This window comes from Chionomys nivalis, chromosome 1, assembly GCF_950005125.1.
Source record: "Chionomys nivalis chromosome 1, mChiNiv1.1, whole genome shotgun sequence".
Classification (NCBI taxonomy): Eukaryota; Metazoa; Chordata; class Mammalia; order Rodentia; family Cricetidae; genus Chionomys; species Chionomys nivalis.
The window spans coordinates 193557189-193582430 of NC_080086.1; the positions used below are offsets into that span (position 1 = coordinate 193557189).

The 25242-nt window shown below is 40.4% G+C and overlaps 2 protein-coding genes across 4 annotated transcripts in view; one reads left to right on the forward strand and one right to left on the reverse strand.

Annotated features, from left to right (window-relative positions):
* Positions 1-22382, reverse strand: part of Umad1 (UBAP1-MVB12-associated (UMA) domain containing 1) — a 170791-nt gene extending 148409 nt beyond the window's left edge. The window contains exons 1-2 of one of the 3 annotated variants that reach the window (XM_057764671.1): positions 21124-21164; positions 18248-18390 (exon numbers count right to left, since the gene is read on the reverse strand). In XM_057764671.1, coding sequence (XP_057620654.1) covers positions 18248-18298 — 51 coding nt within the window. In that variant the 5' untranslated portion in view covers positions 18299-18390; positions 21124-21164. Of the gene's footprint in view, positions 1-18247; positions 18391-21123; positions 21214-21878 lie in introns of those variants that run through there. The other 2 variants (XM_057764674.1, XM_057764680.1) reach the window with 2 other exon arrangements.
* On the forward strand, positions 21320-24501 carry Rpa3 (replication protein A3). Its single transcript, XM_057764688.1, has 4 exons — positions 21320-21614; positions 22600-22674; positions 23670-23778; positions 24151-24501. The coding sequence occupies exons 1-4, from the start codon at positions 21516-21518 to the stop codon at positions 24213-24215; spliced, it is 348 nt and encodes a 115-aa protein (XP_057620671.1). The 5' UTR covers positions 21320-21515; the 3' UTR covers positions 24216-24501.
* The last annotated feature ends 741 nt before the right edge of the window (positions 24502-25242 follow it).

Sequence of the window (25242 nt, forward strand, 5' to 3'; positions counted from 1 at the left end):
CTCTGTCCTCCCACCAGGTCTCACAGCCATCTAGCCCCAAAGAAAATCACACAGAGGGTCTACATTAGGTTATAAATGGATTGGCCCATTAGCTCAGGCTTCTTATTAACTCTTATAACTTATATTAGCCCATTATTCTTATCTATGTTAGCCACATGGCTAAATGTAACAACTAGACTAAGATAGGAAAGACCTGGGAGGAGGTGTACTGAAATGATATGGAATACAGCTCAGTGACTCTCACTGTACAAAATGAAGCTAAAGAAGGGTCAGGAAAAATTGACCGATACGTCCAGCAATAGAGAAAAGAGAACAATTAAGCTGAGTAAGAAAAGTAGGAAAGGACTTTTTAAGAGAAGATAAACAGTATGAAGAAGACGCCATAATGAGATCCACTCATTACTTTGTTTGCTAACCTAAAAAATTCATAACAAAAAAATGAAGAAAACAAGTTGTTTTTCAATATGATTTTAAGGCATACTAGAAATTTAAATGTTATAAAAAAAACTTAATTTTTAGGCAGGTGGGAGAGCTAGCCCTGAGGTCAGAAGGGCAGGAGAGCTATCCCATCCTGCCACCAGCGGCAAGACTCGGGAGAGCAGGCCCTGCACCTTATGTGGGCAGTACAACAGAGGCAACTCCACTGGTGAGCCAGCCCTGATATTGTGAGCACGGAAGAGTTGTCCCCATTACTCACCCATCATGTGGCGGCATGAGTGGGAGAGAGATGCCTCCCCCTCCCACCCATCAACACCTAAGGCAGGTGGGAGATCCAACCCTGAGAACATGAGGGCAGGAGAGCTGGCCCCGCGCCCTGCTCTTGGTGGCAAGGAGTGAACACACCAGGGCAATGCAGAAGACCTCATCCTGGTGGTGAGGACAAGGGAGAGTGGGAAAGCATACAGAAATCAGAGGAATCAACTTTCTCCCTCTACTGTGTGGTCCTCAAGGATGAAATCCAGGGAGTCAACATTGGTAATAGAGTCTTTACATGTTTTTGTTGTTTAAAACTATAGATCCCGACCCTACGGTCTCACTCAGTTGAAGCAAACTGAAACAAAAATCATCTTTTTGTTTTTCCATGAATGAAATTGGGGCAAGAAAGGGAGGAGGAAGAAGAGAAGGCAAAATGATTATCCGAGAGTATCATTTACCACTAATTTATGTTTTGTGAGCCTTTGCTTTGAGCTACACCTGCTGGGTCATGATGGAAAGTGCATTTTTTAGTTTGGGTAGAAAAGCCAAAAATGAGGAGTCACAAAGCCAAGCAGAACTAAACGGTAACATGCTATTGCTAGAGACACCAGACACAATGATTGAAGAACAGGGAAATCAAGCGGGAACTAGAACCTGGGACTCTGCTCACAAGTTCATGGCTGTGGAAGCAATAGGCCCTAAGGAGAAACCTGCTAATGTTAAGCTCAATCAACTTGACGTCAAATGAATTCTAAATGCACACGGTTATACCCAGAGATAATTGCTGCACTCAGTTTTGGTCATAAAAGCTTCTGTTTGCAAGAGGTACGGCTAACACAGAGACTCATACTGGGAAAGTGCCAGTAATAAGTAACTGTTAAGTAGGCAGCTCTAAAGACGAAATCTGTATGGGCTCCACCAAGGCTCAGGGAACATCGTAGAAGACGGGAGTGGAGAGAGCTGAAGGATAGGAAGAGGGGCTATGCAATGCTGACCTCTGGAAATGGCACGGTCATTGACCCTCCAGGGTGGTTACCTGCACGAGACCTGCCTGCAGAGGATGAGGACAAGCAACTATCCTCATGGGTGGGGAAAGAGCTCATGAGTTCACTCCTCCCTTGGGAACTATGGCCAAATGACAGCTGAGGAAAACGAGTACTTTCTTCAGTGGCGCCCAAACTCTCAGAAGTTACCCCCAATCCCTGTTGGAAACAAATCAATGGGTCACAACAAGCAAGACACGTGTTGTAATAAGAGCGGCAGGGCTGCATCCCCAGCACCCAGCCACCCACATGGCTAACTTATGCCCCGAAATAATTACACGGAAACTGTATTCTTTTAAACACTGCCTGGCCCATTAGTTTCAGCGTCTTATTGGCTAGCTCTTACATATTGATCTAACCCATTTCTAATATTCTGTGTAGCACCACGAGCTGTCTTACCAGGAAAGATCTTAACCTGCGTCTGTCTGGAGTGGGAGAATCATGGCGACTCACTCACTCGGCTTCTTTCTCCCAGCATTCTGTTCTGTTTACTCCACCCACCTAAGGGTTGGTCTATCAAGTGGGCCTAGGCAGTTTCTTTATTAATTAACCAATAAAAGCAACAGATTAATACAAGACCCACCTCCATCATTTTCCCTTTTTTTGTTTAAACAAAAAAGAAAGGCTTTAACTTTAACATAGTAAAATTACATATAACAAAACGGTTATCAAGCAAGAATTACAGTTACAATATTTATATCTATTTTATCTTTTATCATAACTAAGGAAAATTATAACTATCTATCCATTCTTTAATTCCATCAAAGACTCCAGAGGAATATAATATTACCTAAGTAAACAAGAAATCCAAAACTCTAGAAATGACCCAAATCCACTATTTATGGGTACCAAACCATCAAAGAGTAAACGTCTTTAAAGTCTCCAAACTACTGACTGTACATGGGCTCTCACACACCCCTTAAACTTCTTAAAGAATCTCTGCCACATCCACCTCTAAAGTGTATAAAGATAGCCACTGAAAATTTTAAAAGACATTGCAAATAGTTTGTGTTGAAATAAAGCCTTCTATAACCCATTAAGATATAGTCAATGAAACCTAAACAATGTGTTTTAATACCCACTCTCAACCATTTAAAATCCTTGAGAGCGCAGCAGCTCACAGAGCAATTGTCAGGAGTCCACGATGCTGCCCCAGGGCTCCTCTGCTCCGTGGCCTGCCCTAACTCGGAAAAGGCTAACCTTTTCTTTCTTCTCTTTATCTCTTTTCAAATACTGGCCAAACACAAGTAAGCTTTCCCTGGCATCTGGGAGTTTTCATTCTTCCTCTGAAGGCCTGTTCTTTTCTTGTGCCTCACTGTGGCTAGCTGGCCTCCACTGCAAAAAGCATGGAGCTTTCTCTTACTGATCCTCTCTCCGGGTAGCTGCAGATTTACAGCTGGTCTGATCTGTTGCTTTTCTCTCAAAAAATCATAAAAATGTCCTTGATCTTCAAAATAAAGAAACAAATAAATAAACACGCTTTAGCTTTCCTTACAGCAGGAAACTTTTCATTGTTCTTTCTTTCTCTTTGATTTCTTTCCCCTTCTGGCCAGGAGTAGCTTGAAAACAGCCTCAGACCGTGTTAGACTAGCTTCAACAGCACATACAGACACAAACTGGTGGTGGCAATTGCACCTTTTCTTCCCAAAAGGTTTCATATTTTCACTACTGAACCAACCAAACAAATAAGGTATATCACAAAAAAAGAAAGAAAAATCATATTACCGATGAAACATCCCCAACTGTCTAGACAGTGGTGACATTTTTTTTCAACACGATACGGTTTGGTAGTGACTTTGATGCCACAGAAAGATGTGTGCTACTCATATCAACTCACTGCAGCCCTAGCCTGGCTCTTCTTCCTTGTCACCTGCTGGGAGCTGCACTGGAGTGGATTACCAATTCTCATCTAAGCCTGTAAGACAGTTTGCCTCTGTTTCAATCAGTAATCGCTTCATTTTCAAAGTCTTGTGGGAAGACACATGGTAAGGCGGAGCCAAGCATACCACAACCTCATTTTTAAGAAATATCATGCTCCAATTTAACACTTCTAACCTTTTCACTTATAACATAAATAGAAAGTGATATCATGTACACATACATCAATATAAAATGAAAACATTTGATTTAATAAAACTTATTCTCCTAATATGACCTTATGGATATTTTTAGCAAACTGCTAACTTAAAAAAAATAAAAAATACTTGGACATTGGGTAATCATGAAATACAAGTTACACATAGAGCGTCAAGCTAGAGAGAATTCCGGAAAAGTACAAGAGCGCTCCAGAGATGTCACAGTGTAGGCACTATGAAGTGCTCCCCCGTTTGGGCAAGGTGGAATGACTGTGGAGGCCTTTATCATCATTCACCTGTGTTTGTGGTAGTATGTCTGGAACAAGCTGTCTCAACAGTACTGGCTGAGACTGAACCTTCAGAAGCCCAGACAATCTGCTGCAATCCTTCAGCGCTGTTTCCATCCTAAAGCCAATCTGCCTGTTCTACTGGCAGTCATGTTGCTCAAGAATATTAGGGAAGCAAGGAAGAGCACAATGGCTGTGAATTAGGAATCTGACTGCACAATTTCCGACATCTTTGTGTATTCACAGGAAAATGAGTACTGGGTGGAAAGTTATGGTATAAACATAAAGAGCTTATCATTAATATTAACAATTTGCACAGATTCCAAGCACGCTTTAACAGTGCCCAAGAAGAGATGCTCCCCTTCCCCACACTTGCAAGTCTCTCACAGTGATTGTATACAGTGTATGTTATATAGAATCTGTGGTCTTTACCTACCAATACGCCCCCATGCTTGTGTTAAGAAGACCAAAAATGTCTGAAGATTAACAAATGCTCCCCATGTAACAAGACTGTCCTTAGGTGAAAGTCAAAGCATTCGATGAAAAGGATTCCTGCAATATTAACCAATGAGCAGAGAACTCTCTGAATAAAGAAATGTCATGAGACCCGGTAGTGTAGACATCACCCGGAGATGAAGAACAAACTGTGTTCTTCTCTTCTCTGTGGATACGAGCAGTCCTCTGACCTGTGTCATCCTCACCTACTACGTGCGAAGTTCTGGCCAGGGAACACCTTCAAGTTAGAGGTTTTATTGAAAACAAAACAAACTTCCCCTCTTTTTAAAGCTGTTTAAGTAGAAAACAATGATAATGTGTCAGTGCTCACATACAAATGTAGGCATGCACACACACACACACACACTCCTACACACAGGTATACGTGCACAAGCACACACCCAGGTGCAGATGGGGAGATCGGAGGTCAGCTTGTGGGAGTTGAATCTCTCCTCCCACCATGTGGGTACTGGAGGGCAAACTCGGGTCACTAGGTTTGGCAGCAAGTGCCTTGTCTACTGAGCCATCATGCAAGGCTCCAAAGCATAACTTTCTTTTGCCAAATAACTGGAGTGATACAGAAATCTGAAAGGTCAAGTTATTGACTTCTGAGATATTGTAAATTGCACTCGCAAATTATCATACAGGTCTCAGTCACTCACCAAGAAGATAATTTACAGCCTTTAGGGTCATATTAATCCTTCTAAGTTAATGATTCAATGATATATTTTTCTGTTTTAGGAAAATTAAAAACACAATTCTACATTAATATCAAAACAACTCCTAATAGTTGGGCATTTAAAAAAAAACCTATATAGGTCATCAGAAAAATAATGCCTATTCCACTTAAGGTTGCAACTCTGAAAGAAAAACACATTCAGAAAAAAGACTACCGACAATCTGAACACAAAACACCTCTCTCCAGTTCAGGAAATGCTGTGGGACAATGGTATTTTATCCTGTCACTGGTATTATTTTTAATAAAATGCTGATTGGCAAGTAGCCAGGCAGGAAGTAGAGGTGGGGCAACCAGGCAGGAAGTAGAGGCAGGTCAATGAGAACTCTGGGAAGAGGGAAGTTTGAGTCAGCAGTTGTGACCCAGCTACAGAGAAAGCAAGATGGGACTGCCTCGCCAAAGAAGGTACCAAGCCATGTGGCTAACATAAGACAAGAATAATGGGCTAATATAAATTATAAGAGTTAATAAGAAGCCTGAGCTAATGGGCCAATCAGTTTTATAATTAATGTAGACCTCTGTGTGTTTCTTTGGGACTGAATGACTGCAGAACTGGGTGGGACAGAAACCTCTGTCAACAGAATGGCACTCAGTCAACAAATATCTTACATGAAATGACCATGTATAATAAACAATTTCCCAAACAAGAATAAAGTAATTGAGTGTGATAATTAGGATGTCTGGTTTGCCATTAGACCTCAAACAGAAAAAGCTCTGCCAGGTAGTGGTGGTGCATGTCTTTAAGCCCAGCACTCTGGAGGCAGAGGCAGGCAGATTCTGTGAATTTGAGGCCAGCTTGCTCTAGAGAGCAAGTTCCAGGACAGCTAGGGCTACACAGGGAAACCCTGCCTCAAAAACAAAACAAAACAAAACAAAACAAAATACATTAAAAAAAAACCAGTCCTTTTATATTCTAAGTCACCAAAGACCCAATTACTATACAGAAGAGCCACACATGGTAAATGTCTATTCACCACTAGAATTGAATGAATCAAAGAAACATACATTCATCTGACTTCCAGGACTAGATACAGAGCAAGAAGTTGCCAACAATAAAATGTTATGTCACCAGTCCATAGAGAACAACATAGCAGGGGAAATATGGATTCAAAGACTAATAGGAAGAGTATCTGTCTGATAATTTCCTACAAGAAATAGATGAAAGCGTAGAAAACATCTGATTAAACCCACACAATTATAAGAAGTTAGGATCTCTTACCTATCCAGGCTGCAAAGGAAAGATGGGGAAAATACTCCACAAATGGATTCAAGACCTAAAGTCTCAGACACTTCCTTCTCCATAGCAGCTGGGGTTCTCTTGGTTAATGTACAGCTGGATTTGATGTCTTCACCAAGTAGAATTCCCGCACAAGCTCCCTTACATACCATGCACGGGATGCAAAAGAACAGGCATGCACTAGTCAAATGTGATGTCAAAGAATTTGGCTTAATGGCTAAGAATGTTGGATGAAGAGTTAGATGACTAGTTTCACATTTTAGGAGAATATTGAGAGTTCAGTGTGGGGAATGGCTGGGAATAGCCTAATGAATGTGCTTTTGGTACAAGTAACATCACCTTTTTATTTATAGATTTTGCTAAAACATGTAACAGAAAATTTACTGCTTAACTCTTTAACTATGTTTAACTGTTAAGTGTGTTATACAGGTAGACTCACATTGCTATGCAACCATTACTGTCACCATGTCCATCTCTAGAACTCTTCATCTTCCAAAACTCAAATTCTGTGTGCATAACTCGAACACTCCTCGGCACCTTTACTTTCTATCTCTATTAATGTAACTATGCTAGGTTCCTTATGAAATAGTTTTCCTTTTGGATGGGCTTATTTAGCCTTGACTTTGTCCCCTAACTGCAAGCTTTTAGTAGAACTGTACTACATTTTGTCAGAGTCCTACTGAAAAATAACACTAAAGCATAAATAAATTTCTGGTAACATGAAAAATCAGATGTTCAGAGATGTCAATATAACCTATGGGGGAAAAAAACCCAAAACCACACTGGTGTCTTCCTTCTTTCTTTTTTTAAATAAAAACTATAAAACACAAGCCTATATAAGAATACACCTTAATGCCACTTAAAAACTCATGGCCAAATCAATAAGAGATAAGGAAATTCTACAGAGGCCAGAAAGAAGGAAGGGCTAAAAGTGTATAGGGGATATCTGAGTACTAGCAACTTGCATTTTTCCTGTGGCCACTACTGATTTCAAAGGCTACAAAGCCTGGGTTTTAATGACCCATGTCCCACAATGAACAGACACAAAGCCAAATGTTGTCAAAGAAGGGAACAAATGTTTTCTTGAGAAACACAGTCTGAAACCAAACCACAGAAATCAAAAGAAACGTACCATGAATTATGAATTTATAATTTTAAACTACCAAACAAAAAGAAAAAAAGTTAAAGCAAGAAACTGTCAGTTGATTGAAAAACATAGAATCAGACCAAGAAAAACTGTGCATATCACAAATAAGACACACAATTAGGCCTTATATCTGAAATACATGAAGAATAGAGAGTTAAACTTAAGACAAAAGAATGCGAGGTTACCAGAATCTAGGAATAGAAAAGCTATATCTCAACATAATAAAGGTTACATACTACAAAACTATAGCCATTTTATTAAATGAGGAAAATTCAAAAGAATTTACACACACACACACACACACATACACACATCTGGAACAAAATAAGGGTGTCTATTTCGTCCACTCTTAGTCTATTACTGGATTTTTGGGGATAAGTCCCGCCTCTTAGGGGGCGTGTTCGCCTCGGGCTAATGTTTACCTACAAATCTGGCCAGCGTGCTAGCAGCACTTGCTTCTGCTTTCCTGGTCTCCGCTGGAAAGGTGGTTCTGTAAGTCTATTTCCCCATTAAAGCTGTATATATTTTTACAATCTGTCTGCATTCGTTTACGCCATTACATTTTGGCGTCGGGCTATTTTGCCCCCGACTCAAGCGCGTAGCCTGCTAGCTAACACAGCAGGCTCCCGGGTGCCGTATTTTAGTTCGTGACTCGGGCCCCAGTACCCAGTCCGAGATACACTAGGCCACACAGGCCCATTCTGCCCCGTAGCCATTAACCCCTCCCTGCCTGCCTTGGCTAAGTTTGCAGCGGAACCCCACTTGCCTGAATTAGCGGAAGCTCAAGTACCTGCAGTTTTGCAACAAAAGCCGCCACAGCGGCAGATTTGGTCTCATACAAAGTGACTTGGCCAGGCAGTGGTGGCGCACGCCTTTAATCCCAGCACTTGGGAGGCAAAGACAGGCAGACCTCTGTGAGTTTGAGACCAGCCTGGTCTACAAGGGCTAGTTCCAGGACAGGCTCCAAAACCACAGAGACCACCACTGGCAGGAACGGGTCATTGCAGGTAAAAAAGTTTTCTTTTATAAATAAAATGTCGAAACACGTTACCATTCAAGAATTTAACAGTTTTTTTAATTGTACCATGTGGGAGATTTTACAAGAGGTCTCTATCACCCCACATCTATGGATCCTTCTGGGATTCGTAGTTTTCATTGGCACTAAATGGTTTGATAACAGAAATATGATAAAGTCTTTATGAGACGAATCCAGGATTCTTAAGGCAGAGATTGAATGCTTAAAAACAATTGAGAATTACAACAATCTTCTCAAGAATCAGTTTGAAGTTCTCCAGGAAGAGAACAGATCTTTGCTTAACATGACTCGATCAACTGAGCAAAATTTAAAAAAGGTACAGGCTGATATTAAGGAGAAATTCATTACTATGGAAGAGGGAACAGCTGATTTGGATCGTAAGCTTCAGTCCCTTTCTGTAGGAACTGAAACATTAACTGAGAGAATCAAAACTGCTGAGTGTGACAATCGGATTTTGTCTAAAGCTTATAACAGATTGGTGGAAAGATTGTCAATACAAGAAGGCACGGTTTATGCCATAAAAATTATGTCCAAAGATGAGATGTTATCTCTAATGGACAAACTTCATACTTTAGAATCCTCAATAAAGGCTTTGGAACATAATTCTGGACAGGAGATTCAGACATTGCAAAAGGCAATGGTGAATAGAATTGAAAAGATTGAGGAATTTCTAAATTCTGATGAAGAAGAGCAAAGGGTAGAAAGGCAAATTTTAACTACATCTGTGGGTAAATCTCTCCGGGACAATTTCCACAAAGCTCTACCTACAGCTCTACCTGCCTTTCCAGTAATAACAACAGAGAAGGTGATTGGTTCCAGAAACCCTAGGGTCATCAAGGAAGATACATGGGAGCCTGTCCGTATGAATGATCTCAAAGAAATTAAACAGGCTGTCATGACTTTTGGGATGCACGCCTCTTTTATTAAAGAGATGCTAAAATCTTGGGCCACGACAAGCAGAGCAACCCCCTCGGACTGGCTCCAGCTGAGCTCTGTGGTACTTGAGAGTGGACCGCAATTGAAATGGAAATGGCAAGAGGCTAGACTTTAAGAACAGCAGGAAAAAGTGAAGGGAATTGACATTTCCCCAGATAAAATTCTAGGTGAAGGGCTCTTTTCCAACCCTCAGGAACAAGCTAATTTGGATGAAAACACACTCTCCATGTGTACTACAACAGCCTTAAGGGCTTGGGACAGGGTACAAGACCCAGGACAGAGAACGGAATCATTTGTCAGAGTTAAACAGAGTCAGAGAGAACCCTTTAGTGACTTGTAAGGCTGTACAAATAGGGATATGTGACCCAGAAGCAAGACGTATAATGATTGAGTCTTTGGCTTATGAAAATGCAAATGTGGAATGCAAAAGGATTTTGGGGCCTTTAAAGCTCAGATCAGCGCCCTTGGAAGAATGGGTCTTGCATACACTGAATGTTGATACATTTGATTATGGCACTGAAGCATGGGTAGAAGAAGCAATTTCCAATGGTAAAAGGAGACACCAGAATACCAAATGTTTTAATTGTGGCAAAATTTGGGTCATATGAAAAGGAATTGTAGACAACGGATTTTCAGAAATAATAATAATGCATCTTCTAGAAATAACAGAAATAGGAGGACTCAGCCTTCAGGTTTATGTAGAAAATGTGGAAAAGGCAGACATTGGACGAATGAATGCAGGTCTACAAGAGATAGACAAGGCAACCTGATACAGACGGGAAACGTGAGGGGGGCGCCTCACAGGCCCCCATGGCAAACATGGTTCAGTCATTTCCAGTTTCTGCAGAGAACGTGCCTCGTCAGGACAATTAGGAAACCCCATGCCTACTGTTACAAGCAATAATGATTAGAAAGATAAGTTACGTGTGTTTTGGCAAACTTCTATTAATGATCAAAGACCTAAACTGAGAGTGTGTGTAAATGGCATTTTTATTACTGGCCTGCTGGACACAGGTGCTGATGTAAGTATCATTACCCCAGAATCTTGGCATCCATATTGGCCTCTTCAGAATGTAAATGTTCAGCTCCTGGGAATTGGAACCCTATCTCGAGTAAGGCAGAACACGAGATGGGTTGAATGTATAGGGCTAGAGGGACAAATAGGAAAATTAAGGCCATATGTAGCCAATATTGCAATGAATTTATGGGGTCGTGACCTATTACAACAATGGAATACCCAAATTAACATTCCTGCTACTTCTAGAGCCTATATTTCTGAGAATAATATTAAAAGATATTACAAAGAGAGAAAATCGGACATTCGGGCTGTACAAGAAAAAGTAATTGATGTCCCTTCAGAGATGTCAACAGCCTTGCCTCTAAAATGGCTGACTGAGAAACCAATATGGACAAAGCAATGGCCTTTAGCTGAGGAAAAGTTACAGGCTTTAGAACAGCTGGTACAAGAACAATTAAATGCTGGACATATAGAAGAATCTACCAGCCCTTGGAATTCTCCTGTATTTGTGGTTAAGAAAAAATCAGGTAAATGGAGAATGGTGACAGATCTCAGGGCCATCAACAAGGTTATTCAACCTATGGGCCCTCTGCAATCTGGAATTCCTTTGCCCTCTTTATTATCAAAAGGATGGCCTCTCATAGTTATTGATTTAAAGGATTGTTTTTTCACTATACCTTTACTAAAAGAAGATAGAGAAAAATTTGCCTTCACAGTGCCTACTTATAACAATTCTCAACCTTCGAGGAGGTACCACTGGGCCGTCCTCCCCCAGGGTATGTTAAATAGCCCCTCCCTGTGCCAATATTTTGTGAACCAACCATTGCAAATAATACGCAAGAAATTTCCCAAATCTATAGTATACCATTACATGGACGACATTTTGTTATCCGATTCAAACATGGATACCTTGAACAGACTGTTTGAAGAAATAAAGATACTTTTACCTAAATGGGAATTGCAAATTGCTCCTGAAAAGATTCAGAAGGGAGATTCTGTTAATTATTTAGGTTATAAAATAGGTTTGCAAAAAATTAAGACACAAAAGGCACAAATTAGGAGAGATCGCCTACGGGCTCTCAATGACTTTCAAAGACTGTTAGGAGACATTTCCAGTCTACGACCAGCTATTGGGATAACACCTGATCTAATAATTCATTTGAACAAAACCTTGGATGGTGACAAAGATTTAAACAGTCCCAGAGAATTAACAGCTGAAGCAGAAAAGGAACTGACAATGATTGAGGAAAAATTACAACAGGCACATGTGGACAGGGTGAATCCAGAGCTCGACTGTATTCTCGTCATACTACCATCAAAAATTTCCCCTACAGGAATTTTAATGCAGAGAGATATTATCTTGAAATGGATCTTTTTACCACATAAACCAAGTAAGAAACTGAAAACTTATGTGGAAAAAGTCTCTGAGTTAATTATAAAAGGCAAGCTGAGACTTCGTCAACTAGCAGGCATAGACCCAGCAGAAATTATAGTGCCTTTCACTGCTGATGAACTAAAGAAATTATGGGAAGATAATGAACCATGACAAAGAGCTTGTGCTAATTTTTTGGGAGACATTAATAACAACTATCCAAAAAGCAAGAGGCTTAACTTCATAAAGAGAACTTCTTGGATTCTTCCTCGAATCGTCCGTGATGCTCCAATAACTGGAGCCCATACATTCTATACTGATGCCAATAAATCAGGGAAGGCAGGTTACAAATCAGAAGACTTGGGTAAGGTGGAACAAAGTCCTTATGATTCTGTCCAGAAGGCGGAATTATATGCCATTCTTATGGTGCTAAGGGATTTTAAAGAACCTATTAATATAGTTACTGATTCACAATACGCGGAGTTATTTTACATATTGAAACTGCTGAATTTATACCTGATGATACAGAACTAACCTCGTTGTTTCTCCAGGTTCAAGATTTGATCAGGAACAGGCTTTGTCCTATGTACATAACACAACACACATCCGATCCCATACGGGTCTGCCAAGTCCTCTAGCACAAGGGAATGCAGAAATTGATCAATTATTGATTGGTAGTGTGCTACAAGCCTCTGAATTTCATAAAAGACATCATGTTAATAGCAAAAGTTTGAAGAAAGAGTTTTCTATTACATGGCAACAAGCTAAGGAGATTGTAAAGAAATGCCCTACTTGCTCTTTCTATAACCAAACGCCACTGCCTGCAGGGGCTAATCCAAAGGGCACCCAAAGGAATGAAATCTGGCAGATGGATGTGTTCCACTTTGCAGAATTTGGCAAATTAAAATATGTTCATCACACCATTGACACGTATTCAGGCTTTCAGTGGGCAACTGCTTTAAGTTCAGAAAAAGCTGATTCAGTAATCACTTATTTATTAGAAGTCATGGCTATCATGGGTATACCTACACAAATAAAGACAGATAATGGTCCTGCTTATGTCTCTAGGAAAATGAAATGGTTTTTTGATTATTACAACATCACGCATGTTACAGGTATACTGTACAATCCTACAGGTCAAGCAGTCATAGAAAGATCAAATTGAACTATAAAGGATATGTTGAACAAACAGAAAGGGGGGTAAAACACCCCCAGAAATAGGTTACATAATGCTTTGTTAACCTTGAATTTTCTCAACGCTAATGAGAAGGGAACAACGGCTGCAGAAAGACATTGGATAATGGAACAGTCTATTGAACTAAATCAACCAGTTTATTTCAAGGATGTGCTGACCTCACAATGGAAGCCAGGAGATGTGCTGCGTTGGGGAAGGGGTTTTGCTCTTATCTCCACAGGTGAGGAAAAATTGTGGATACCGTCAAAACTAATAAAGGTTTGGTTTGAAGAAGAGAAGCCACTTGGAAAAGATAAATAACAATTCATTCACAAGGATGGCGAGCATACTGATGGTGAGAAATACAGATAGGTTGGGGGCAGGGTTCTCTTCTTATCTCCACAGGAAAATACTCATCTTCAAAGAAATTAAGGGACCCTGAATATTTAATTACTGATGGATGGACACATTTTATAAGTATTAATTTTATATATATATATATATATATATATATATATATGTCTTATTAAACATTTCTTTATAAATATGTAGAGCTGGTTTTGAAGTTGGACTCTGGCTCAGTCCCTCTCCAATTCCAAGCCTGTTAGTAGAAAAACCCAGAGTTTCTGGAGTTTCTGTCTCATGTCAAGAGCCATGATATGGGACAGAAAGAAATATGAGTTTAGAAAACATCTTTGCTTTTCTTCATATCTATCATACTTTTCAATGAATATATCTATCATGCCTTTCATTGTGTATATATATATGTATGTCTATATATGTCTATATGATCAATGTTTAAGTTTTTTACAATGAACAATGAGTTTTTCCTGAAATGACATTTGAAGTTTCCAGGAAGAAGATGGGGCCCCACAACAACAACTCTACCTGGTTGATATGACGTCATGATACTGATAGCACTACTACAAGACCTGTTTTGGGTACCAGTTGCACAAGACGATCCCAACTTGGTTAGCTGAAATGGTGCACATCTTGTACAACATTCTGGCCAGACCTCCAGAAAATACTCAGACACTATTTGTAATTTTAAAAGACATTGATCTTGAAATTTAACCATCATTTTACTTTCCACAGGATCCCCCAGAAAGAACGTCGCCCCCATGACAGCTGGAAGTAATTCTAGAGGACGATGTCCCCTCTCCCAGTAAAGTTTGCCCCTGGGTTTAGGGACATCATTTAGGGGTTGGGAGATTGGGGAGGAATTTTATAAGCTCAGGCATCATTTTGAAAAAAAAAAAAAAAGAAGAAGAAGGAATGATGAGATAATAGATTTATAATTGTGAGTTACTGTTTTTAGACAAATATATTGGTATCGATTCTTGTATATTGATACAAAGTTAAATTATATTGACTATTGTATGCATGCATGTTTCTACCTCTGTTTAAAACATTTTTTATGTATTGACATATATTGTATTGATATATATATTGTATATATTTACCATATTGCAGTGTACATTTCTACCTCTGATAAGATACTTATATAATGTTTGTGTATTGATATATATTTACCATATTGCAATGTATATTTGTACAGTGTTTATATTTGGAGGTCATTATCCTCATTTGTTACACAGTTGTTTACTGTCTTAGTCTTTAAGTTAGATATTGAGAATTACATAGATTAATAGTCATCTAAGTTTGTCATTTATAATTAGACTAATCAGGTTCTTTAGATATATAGAGATTATACTCGGTATAGATAGATAATCTTCAACCTCTTCAAAGAGCTGTAGAAAATGGCCTTTAATCTAACTCAGAGTTTCGTGATAGTGAGACACAATTGCTCCTGGCAACACCACTCTATTCCCAAGAGAATGTTGAGCACCAAAGACACTCCACCTGGAGCCTTTCTTTTTGGCAGAACTGGCCTTTGGGCAAAGAAATGTCCATACCTCAACCACTGACAGAGATACAGAGCGTGCATCAATGGATAAAACAGGACTGTCATATCCTGCCAAGACAGGGTAAGATAGTTTTGAAAAGTTCCTTGCCTTTAATAATGGTATGTCAGTTATGTCAGGCCTTAGCCAAAGTTGGTTGACTCAACATTGCAAACGAGACTTTGGATGATTGCCCAGCTAGTCAGTTGTCTCTGTCAATTGTTGCACATTTTGGATATATCTTGTTTGTTAAGTAATATTTATTCCCTTCTCAGATCTTTGACAGAGTTGAAGATTATATAATTGTAGTTACTCTCTACATTATTTAGACTCCTTGAGATAGAATGTTTAGCAAAACTTTTGTTCTCAATATTGTTTGTTATATTTATTATTTGTTATTATTGTATATAGTTGTATTTGGTTTAGTTCTGTCTTATTTAGACAAAAGGGGGAGATGTAGGGATAAGTCCCGCCCCTTAGGGGGCGTGTTCGCCTCGGGCTAATGTTTACCTATAAATCTGGCCAGAGTGACAGCGCTTGCTTCTGCTTTCCTGGTCTCCGCAGGAATGGTGGTTCTGTAAGTATTTCCCCATTAAAGCTGTATATATTTTTACAATCTGTCTGCATTCGTTTACACCGTTACATGGATTATCTTGAACAATAAGACAAAAGAAACAAATAAAAATTAAAAAGTTAAAAATACATGTTTGTGTTTGTTCTTGTTATGATTCTCGAAGAGATTTCCAAGACTCAACCAGAAAACTCTTAGAATGGATAAACACTTTCAGTAAAGTGTCAGGATACAAAATCAATACACAAAAACTGTAGCCTTTCTATATAACGATGACAAGCATACTAAAGACCAGGGGAACAACATCATTCATAACAGCAAACCAAACTTGGACTAAACCTCACCAATGATATGGAGGATCTTCATAATGAAAACTTCAAAATCCTGAAGAACAAAATTGAGGATGGAAATGTGACTGAGAATTCCTGAAAAGAAGCTGTGTCTGGATGTGAACAAAAGACACCTGGGAGGAGTCTGTGTCCACAGACACTGGTGGATGCCTGGGAGGAGTCAGTGTCCACGGAGACTGGTGGACAGGCTGGGCTTAGACACCATGGAGAGACTGGAGTTTCCTAGATTTAGAGGCTAATTACTTTATCCTGCGCTAGTTTTAGCCTTCTGGAACAGCCATTCCTTGCCCCATACTGTATCTGAAGTGACACTGCCTGATAATAAATAAAAACCTCTTAGAAGCTCCTAACTGAGCAGAAGACCAGCTTCCACCACTCCAAGAGCTAAGAATGCTATCAGATCGCATCTTAGGCCTAGAAAATAGCCCCACACCCCGCCTCGCTGGACCCACCTCTCTGGTACACCCACAAAGGTATGTGAAGTTGCTCTGACTTACGACTTCCTTGTTCTGTGAAACTATACACATTCTGTGAAGCTGCTTCCACCATACTGGAACACAGCATCAGGGGTGACCTAAGTATGTGCTCCCAGGCCATGCTCACTCTTATTGGCTTCAGAATAAACTATGTCGTATTTTTTTTGGGGGGGGGGGTTCGAGACAGGGTTTCTCTGTAGCTTTGGTGCCTGTCCCAGAATGTAAGACTTTAAGACAATTCTGAAGCCATTTTGACAATTCTGAATCCTCTCAGCCTCTGTGCCATAGTGCTTCCCCTCCTCCCCTGGGAACCAAGGACCTAACAGCCACACTCGCACGTACTCAGTTCCCGAACAATTACCCATATACGCATGTTTTGGTTCGGTCCCCTGGGAAATGGGGTCAAAATGACCTCTTACCTCACCTGATCTGGCAACAGCTCTCCAGTCAATTACTGGTAATAGCCCTTTCGAATAAGCCAATCAAAATAGTCAAAGAACAACCCCCCTTGCTTCTGTGGCCCCTTTAAAAGTAGCCTGTGCCATCTATTCGGGGTCCCTCGGCTTCCCGAATGCTGGGGGACCCTCTCATGACAGAATTAATAAAATCCTCATGCTTTTGCATCGGCTGTGGTGTATTAAGTGGTCTCTGGGGGCGACTCCTCCTCGGTGTTTGGACGCTGGAGTCCAACAGGAACTAGCTCTTGTAGACCAGGCTGGCCTCGAACTCCCAGAGATCCGCCTGCCTTTGCCTCCCGAGCGCTGGGATTAAAGGCGTGCGCCACCACCGCCCGGCTGTCCTATTCTCTTTAAGATGAGAATTGTGAGGTGGGCGGTGGTGGTATACATACGCCTTTAATCTCCGCACTCAGGAGGCAGAGACAGGCAGAACCTCTGTGAGTTCAAGGCCAGACTGGTCTACAAAGTGAGTTTTAGGACAACCAAGACTGTTAAACAGAGAAACCCCATCCTCAAAAAACAAAAACAAAAGATAAGAACTGTAGTCATCAACAGAGAAAGCTCGTGGAGCAGAATTGTTGTAAGGAGGCAGCTAGTTAGTTACTGATTGCTCAGCCCCAAAATAATCACACAGAAACTATATTATTTAAAACACTGCTTGGCCCATTAGGTAACTTCTTATTGGCTAACTCTTACATCTTAATTTAACCCATTTCAATTAATCTGTGTATCGCCATGTGGCAGTGGCTTACTGGGTAAAGTTCTCAGTGTCTGCCTCAGGCTTCTCTCTAACCCCTCCTTTCTCCCAGCATTCAGTTTAGTTTTCCCTGCCTACCAAAATTCCCTGCGTAGGCCCAAGACAGTTTCTTTATTAACCAATGGTATTCATAACATACAGAGGGGAATATATCACCTCCCCTTTTCTGTTTAAATAAAAAAGGTTTTAACTTTCACATATCTAACTTTACCATTTATCATAACTAAGGAAAACTATAACTATAAATTCTTCAACTCCATCAAAGACTCCAGAAAGATATATTACCTAACTAAACAGGAAATACAGTGTAAGCAACTTCCAAAACTCTAGAATTGACAGAGACATCTTATTGCCTGGAGAGTATGAATATGAAATCAATATGAAAATGGCTATCTACCCCAAAAGCAATCTATAGACTCAATGTAATGGGGGGGGGGCGGGAAATCCAGCAATATTTTTCCCATAAATGGAAAACCAACCTTAAAATTCATATGGAAGGGCTGGAGAGATGGCTCAGTGGTTAAGAGCATTGCCTGCTCTTCCAAAGGTCCTGAGTTCAATTCCCAGCAATCACATGGTAGCTCACAACCATCTGTACTGAGGTCTGGTGCCCTCTTCTAACCTGCAGGCATACACATGGACAAAATATTGTATACATAATAAATAAATGAATAAATATTAAAAAAAATCATACGGAAGCACAAATGACCCTATATAGTTAAGCAAAAAAAAAATACTGTTGTATCTCCACAACTGATTTCAAGTTATAAGGTACACCTATAGTAATTAAAAAAATATTGCCACAGAAAGAGACATTTATATCAGTGGAATAGTAAACCAATGCAACTATGGTCATCTGAATTTTAGCAAATATGCCAAAAACACACACTGCAGAAAAGATAGCATCTTCAACAAATAGTGGCAGGGAAACTGGTTATCACATGTAGAAGAATGACACGAATCCTTATTTCCTACACTGCACAAAATATGTGTGCAGATCAAGGACCTCAACATAAGACCTGATATTCTGAAACTACTACAAAAAAAGTAGGGATTGCATTTCAATATATAGCTATGGTAGTGTGAATGAAATGGCCCTCACAGGCTCATAAAGAATGGCAGTATTGGGAGGTGTGGCTTTGTTGAAATAGGTGTGGCCATGTTGAAGGAACTATGTCACTGGGGGTGGGCATTGAGGGTTCAAATGTTCATGTCAGTCCCAGTGGTATCGACTCTTCTGCTGCCTGTCTATGAGGATGTAGAGCCTATGAGAATGTAGAACTCTCAACTATCTCTCCAGTACCATGTGCCTGAATCCTGCCACGCTCTCAGGAAGACAATAATAAACTAACCCTCTGAACTGTAAGCCAGCCCCAATTAAATGTTCCCTCAATGGACTATGATTCAGGATATGTGCGTCAAACACCCTTTAATATCACATTGCTTTGGCCATGAACTCATCACAGCAGCAGAAAAGTAACTAAGACAGGAAGTCAGTATATAGGTTTCTTAGAAAGCTAAAATAACAGAACTACCACATGACCTAGCCATATCACTCCTGAGCTTATAAACCACGACATCCATGTTCAATGTTGCTCTGTTGGCAATAGCGAGGAGATGGAATCACTCTGAATGTCTTCCAAGTGATGAAGAGAAAATGAAAAGGTGTGCATATATACAATGAAATCATGATATTTATAAGAAAATGGACGGAACTGGCAAATATTATATGGAATGAGGTAACCCAGGCAGTTTGTTAGGGGGCGAATACTGGGGATAAAAGGTTTAAGCAGAGACGGGAACAGAGAATGGAGGTAAAGCAGGGGCTACAACAGTCTAACTAAGACTGAGGACGTATGAAAAGGCCTCAAGGAAACCCTCTACTTTGTAAGGTAACTGAAAAACATAATGGAAAAAGAGTTTAAATGGAGGTACCCTGCATAGGCGAAGAGTGCTTCCCCCAAAGACAAGGGTTGTTTAATGAAAATCTCAGTGCTGGATGTGAGATTCCTTCCCGAGGTGAGGGAGGCCCTAGAGGCACCCAGCAATACAGCCCTCCTCCATTGCTCTTGGTTGTTCACCATAACTAGAAGGTAAGAACCTATCGATGAACACGTGGTTCAAATTGCTAACAGTACACAGAGCAAACAAGCTGAACTGACGTGGCAACTACTTCCTGGTGGCTAGTTTTCACAGAGCTAAAGGGCGCTTGCACCAGGACAGAAAAGGTAGGGGTGTACCCCAAATGTTGTAATACTGACTTTCCACACACAAATGAAATGCATCCCACAACTAATTAAACTTGTTTTAGAAACAACAGAATTAAGACAAACATGAAGTATAAACACTAAGGAAAGGTAACAATCATTTATACAGGGTACACCGGATTTCAATCTTAAATTGCCACATAAAAATCTCAAAGAAGATCCTTACAGATCTTAAACAACAGCAGGACTACATTGTAACTCCAATTAGGATTCTTAATTTGAAGGCTAATTATAAGTCCGGGGCTTTAGGAAAATTCAGACGCTGTTTCCACATAATTACGAGACCCAATTAATATTATGTTCTAATTTCTGCAAATACAAAGGTATTTTCTTGTGCATTCCTTATGAAATTTCTCGGTACCAATCCCCATTGGTGACATCACTAAAATCAATAGCCATCAGCTTCCAGTTATAATATGACCCAGGAGCACATCCGAGATTTTTCCCAAATCTTGGAAAAAATTGCCTTTCAGACAGTCGGCTCTATGCCTCAAAGTATTTAAGGGAGCTAGATATTACAACTCAGAATTAGCCAGGACCTTGCAAATCAGTCAACCCTTCGTTTCGCAGAGAGAGAAAATGTGGCACTGTCGGAGGAGTAGCCTGGGTCCAACAGATGGTGAACTGTCTCCTCTGGTCCTGCCCAGCGGTCCTCCTCACCGGAGTCTACATGCATGTGTTCGCTCACACCCAGCAAGTGAGGAAACGGACACCTCCGTACCGCCAAAACTAGAAATGTTCCTAGCTGTAGAGAAAAGGTCAGCACCTCTTCCAGCTGGTGGGGAAACTGGGCAGGTACGTGACACAGTTCTATATAAAATGGACTTCAGTCTCCTAGCAATAACCTCCTGAGTGAGGGAGATAAAGACTGATGCTGATACCCTTTAGGTAGAACTAGATCAAAAATAAAAGCCCAAATCCCAGGTTCTGCACGCACCCGCGCCTCCCACGCAGAAGCAGATAACTGTCACCGCTGGAGTTACGACGTTCCGGGACCTGGCACCTGACTCCGCCCCCTACCCCGACTGCTCAGCCCTCCGGAGGAGAGAAGCACGAAGACCGAGACACAACACGCAAGAAAGAGCTACCTGAGAGCGCCGCCGCCCGCCGCCGCCCGCCGCCGCGGTCCTTCAGCCTACTTCCGGGGTCAAGTCGCGGTCCGGCTGACCTAAATCCCGGGTCCGCAGCCTCAGCCCCGCCCCTCCAAGTCCCGCCTCCACCACCCACTCTTCCCAGCCCCAGCAACTTCCGGAACGCCGTGCGTCACTAGGCAGTGGACCCGTACTTCCGGACGTATGGCGCCCGTCACCTCCAGCCCCTGCAATGTAACTTGACGCTTCTGTGGATTTGATTGGTGGAACTGGAGCGCAGGTCTCCCCTGATTGGTGAGTGAGCAATCTGCGTGTGTTGGCGCGGCGGCCGGCTCGGAGTCAGCCCTAACTCTGCGGTCTCGCTGGCTCCGAGTGTTGGCGGCACGATCATGGTGGACATATTGGAGCTCCCCAGAGCACGCGTCAACGCCAGCATGCTCACGCAGTTCATCGACAGACCCGTGTGCTTTGTGGGCAGGCTGGAAAAGGTGCGCGGGCTGGGCAAGAGAGCGGGGCACCGTGGCCACCCGGAGTGGCAGCGGGGTGGGAAGCGGAGGGGGACAGCAGGTAGCCATCAGCAGCATTGCATTCCACCTTGCTTTATTTTTCACAAGCAAGAGTCGCCACTGCAGCTCCGTCAGGGTGCCGCTTCTTTTATGTCGCAAAAAGAGTGTTTTCGAAACAGCTAACTTTGAGTTCCAGCGCCACACCCCCCCCCCACTCTGGATTTATTTATTTGAAAGATTACCAACCTGGCTCCACTGCGTACTGTCTTGAGTTTTTGGTTTAGCCATACTTGGCTGATGAATCTGTTTCCTAGTCTTTTGCAGCCGTCTCTGTTAATAGGCCTGTTTTCCATGTTGCAGTCGCTTCTTCGTGAAACATGGATAGCCCCTCCCATATCCTATTGACGTCCACTATGTAGCTCTCCTGTAGGTAAGAAACAAGCCCAAAGTCTCTGAAGCAGTGACAGAGAAAGCCGAGGAAAGATAATCATTTGTAAGGACTTACTTACTAGTTCATTTCATTCACACATTCCTAAGTGAAAGGAATGCTATTCTAACTTCACAGGTAGGCTGACTGAGCCAGTGTTGGTAATTAACTAAAATGAAATGCTCAGGGTCACAAGTGGCAGAGCTCAATTCAGATCCCAAGAGAAGTCCTCAGATCTGGCAACCAGTTCTTTAGTTCTTCATTCCTAATTCTAAAAGCATACCTACTGTGAGCTGTACTATGTAAATCATGAATGTCAGCAGAATTCCACTAAGCAAGTATTCGTTGTTTACTAGAAATTCAAAATTAACTGGGCTTTCTTCCAATAAGCAGATCTGGTAACTATATTTTAACTTGAACCAAATAAACTGTTCGAAAACCGATTACTTTATGTTCAAATAAAATAATATTTTTTTTAACAATTTAGTTTCTGTAGATTCCATTTTCTAAATCTATGTGGGTTTTTGTTTTCCTTTTTAGATTCATCCCACAGGAAAAATGTTCATTCTTTCAGATGGAGAAGGAAAAAATGGAACCATTGAATTGATGGAGCCAGTATGTTTTAAGTGATGTCTCATATTTAATTTCCATTTGGTTTTTTATTTTCTGATTTGGGATGGGTGTGTGAAGCTGGCACTTGTTAAACCTCCTTAGTTTTAAAATCAAACCCATGCTGACATATTTTCCTTCCATGTCTAACCTATACTGATTCTTAGAGATCCAAGTTTCTGAGTATGTCCCTTAAGAATTGATTGTTTATCAATTTTTTATTACTTAAAAAAATACTCAAAAAGTACTTAACAAAATCTTCTTTTCAAACTACTTCTTTCATTTCACAAGCCTGACCTTGAAGTGATGCCCCCCACCCGCTTCAGCCTCCTAAGTGGCATTGCCAGTCACCTTTATTTTCTATTTTTAATTTTTAATTTACACAAATATATATATATATATAAACATGTATATTTTGTTTGTTTTTGTTTTTTGAGGCAGGGTTTCTCTGTAGCTTCGGTACCTGTTCTAGATCTAGCTCTGTAGGTCATGCTAGCCTCCAATTCCCTTTCTCTACCTCCCGAGTGCTGCAGCACCACTGCCGACTATATGCTTTTAATTTTTTTTATTCTATGTTTTATGTGCTTTAAAACATCTTCATGGTCTTTTATAAAGACAAATCCATACATATACTGTTTGTTTGATCTAACTAGAAGACACATTGTAAGATTTATGCACAGTTCTTTTCTGTGACGTTTTAAACCAATCCCTGTTTATGGGAACTCTGAAGTCCTCAGTTTCTTTAAATTTCTTTGCCTTCAAGTTAAATGTATCTTTGGAACTTAAGCCACTTCTAAAGGAAACAGGACTCATACTATCCTGCCAGTTATATATGCCAACATTTTTCGACAAGCAGTGTTTCTGTTTATATGTTGATAAAATTTGAAAATAAAAATTAGTAAGCTGTGAAACGATTTGAAAACGAGAAACTGTATAACAGCTTTCCAAGTCATTATGAGTTGAAAAGGTCAATATACCTGACATTTCCGTCAACATTTTAGCTTGATGAAGAAATCTCTGGAGTTGTGGAAGTAGTTGGAAAAGTCACAGCCAAGGCAACCATAATGTGTGCATCTTACATCCAGTTTAAGGAAGATTGTGCTCGCTTTGGTAAGTAGAATATACAACTTGTAGTCTCGTAAATAGCAGAAAAACTTTTGTTTATATATGTTGGTCTTAAATCTCAGTCCTGGAATATTTTCAGTTTCTATCAAGTGAAAAGAGACCTTCTTTTAAACTAGTGATTTCTTACATGTGAAGGAAACTTAGTAAATACTATTTATAGAATAAAAATGGCTTAAAATATGATGAAATGAATATTCTAATATGTGAACTGAAAGCTTGAAGAGTGCAGTAACACTGAAATTATGACCCTGCAGAAGACGACTGTGTAACAGACAACAAAATAGTTTATCATCTCTTCTTTCTTTGGGGGCACCAGAGTTAACTAAACATTAAGTGTTTGCTTAAATTTTTTTTCAGATCTTGAACTTTACAATGAAGCTGTGAAAATTATCAATGAGCTCCCTCAGTTTTTTCCTATTTAGGGCTTATAAAACATGAATGAACTTCTTGAATTTTTTATGATTGCCAGTGACTACATTGAAAGCTATTAAAGAAAATTCCTTCAGTTTGAGAGAGACTCCTCTAATTTCTAATATTTAATTTGCTCTTTTGTATGGATTTTGTTATAAATCTATTATGTGACAATTTACAACTAAAATCTTTTTATAAAATTTTTAAAATTGCTATTTCTGCATATGGTCTGGATTCAAAAATAAAGCATTTGTCTTGAGTTTAGATTTATGCTGTATAATAAAAATCAAAATAACATGCTATTGGTCAATTGTGTTTATTTTTTCAGTTTTGTAGCTGTAAGGTCAGTATTAGACCTACCAAATGAAAGTCTGGGCCAACTGTGGTGGATTTACTTACCATCTACCATGCTGATTATGCCTTGGTAGGTTATTTAGAAAGTATTTTGTTGAATGAAAATTTGTGACATGTTTCTTCATTCTGGATATAAAGTGGACATATACCAGTGACAGAGGTGATCTTTGAGAGTAGAGTCATTTGACTTTCTCTTTGTGCCTTTAAACTGGCATTGTTTTTAGTATGGAATTCTATCTACCTTTTTTTTTTTTTTTTGGTTTTTTTGAGACAGGGTTTCTCTGTGGCTTTGGAGCCTGTCCTGGAACTTGCTCTGTAGACCAGGCTGGTCTCGAACTCACAGAGATCCGCCTGCCTCTGCCTCCCGAGTGCTGGGATTAAAGGCGTGCGCCACCACCGCCCGGCTACCTTTTTTTTTTTTTAATGTCCAGAATATTGACTGTCTCTCACAGATTAAGCTATTTTGAGAAATCCTGGAGACATGAAAAATGGCCTAGTTAAAGGAAGTACATCATTAAAAGGTTGTCCTTCAAGGTGTACCTGGCCCTTGGTATGATTTTCCTCTTTTCTCCCCTTCCCTGTCATCCATGAGGTACTAAACCATATGGAAGCACTAATTAGCCCTCCCTTTAAATTGTGGATTCCAGGTATTTTGTCACAGCGACAAGAACAGTTATTTACACA

Excerpts from the sequence above, each read along its gene's own strand:
- Rpa3 (XM_057764688.1), top strand. The coding sequence starts at position 21,516 with ATGGTGGACATATTGGAGCTCCCCAGAGCACGCGTCAACGCCAGCATG. Across the intron at positions 21,615-22,599 it reads TTGTGGGCAGGCTGGAAAAG|ATTCATCCCACAGGAAAAAT; the intron begins GTGCGCGGGCTG and ends TTTCCTTTTTAG. Across the intron at positions 23,779-24,150 it reads GGAAGATTGTGCTCGCTTTG|ATCTTGAACTTTACAATGAA; the intron begins GTAAGTAGAATA and ends ATTTTTTTTCAG.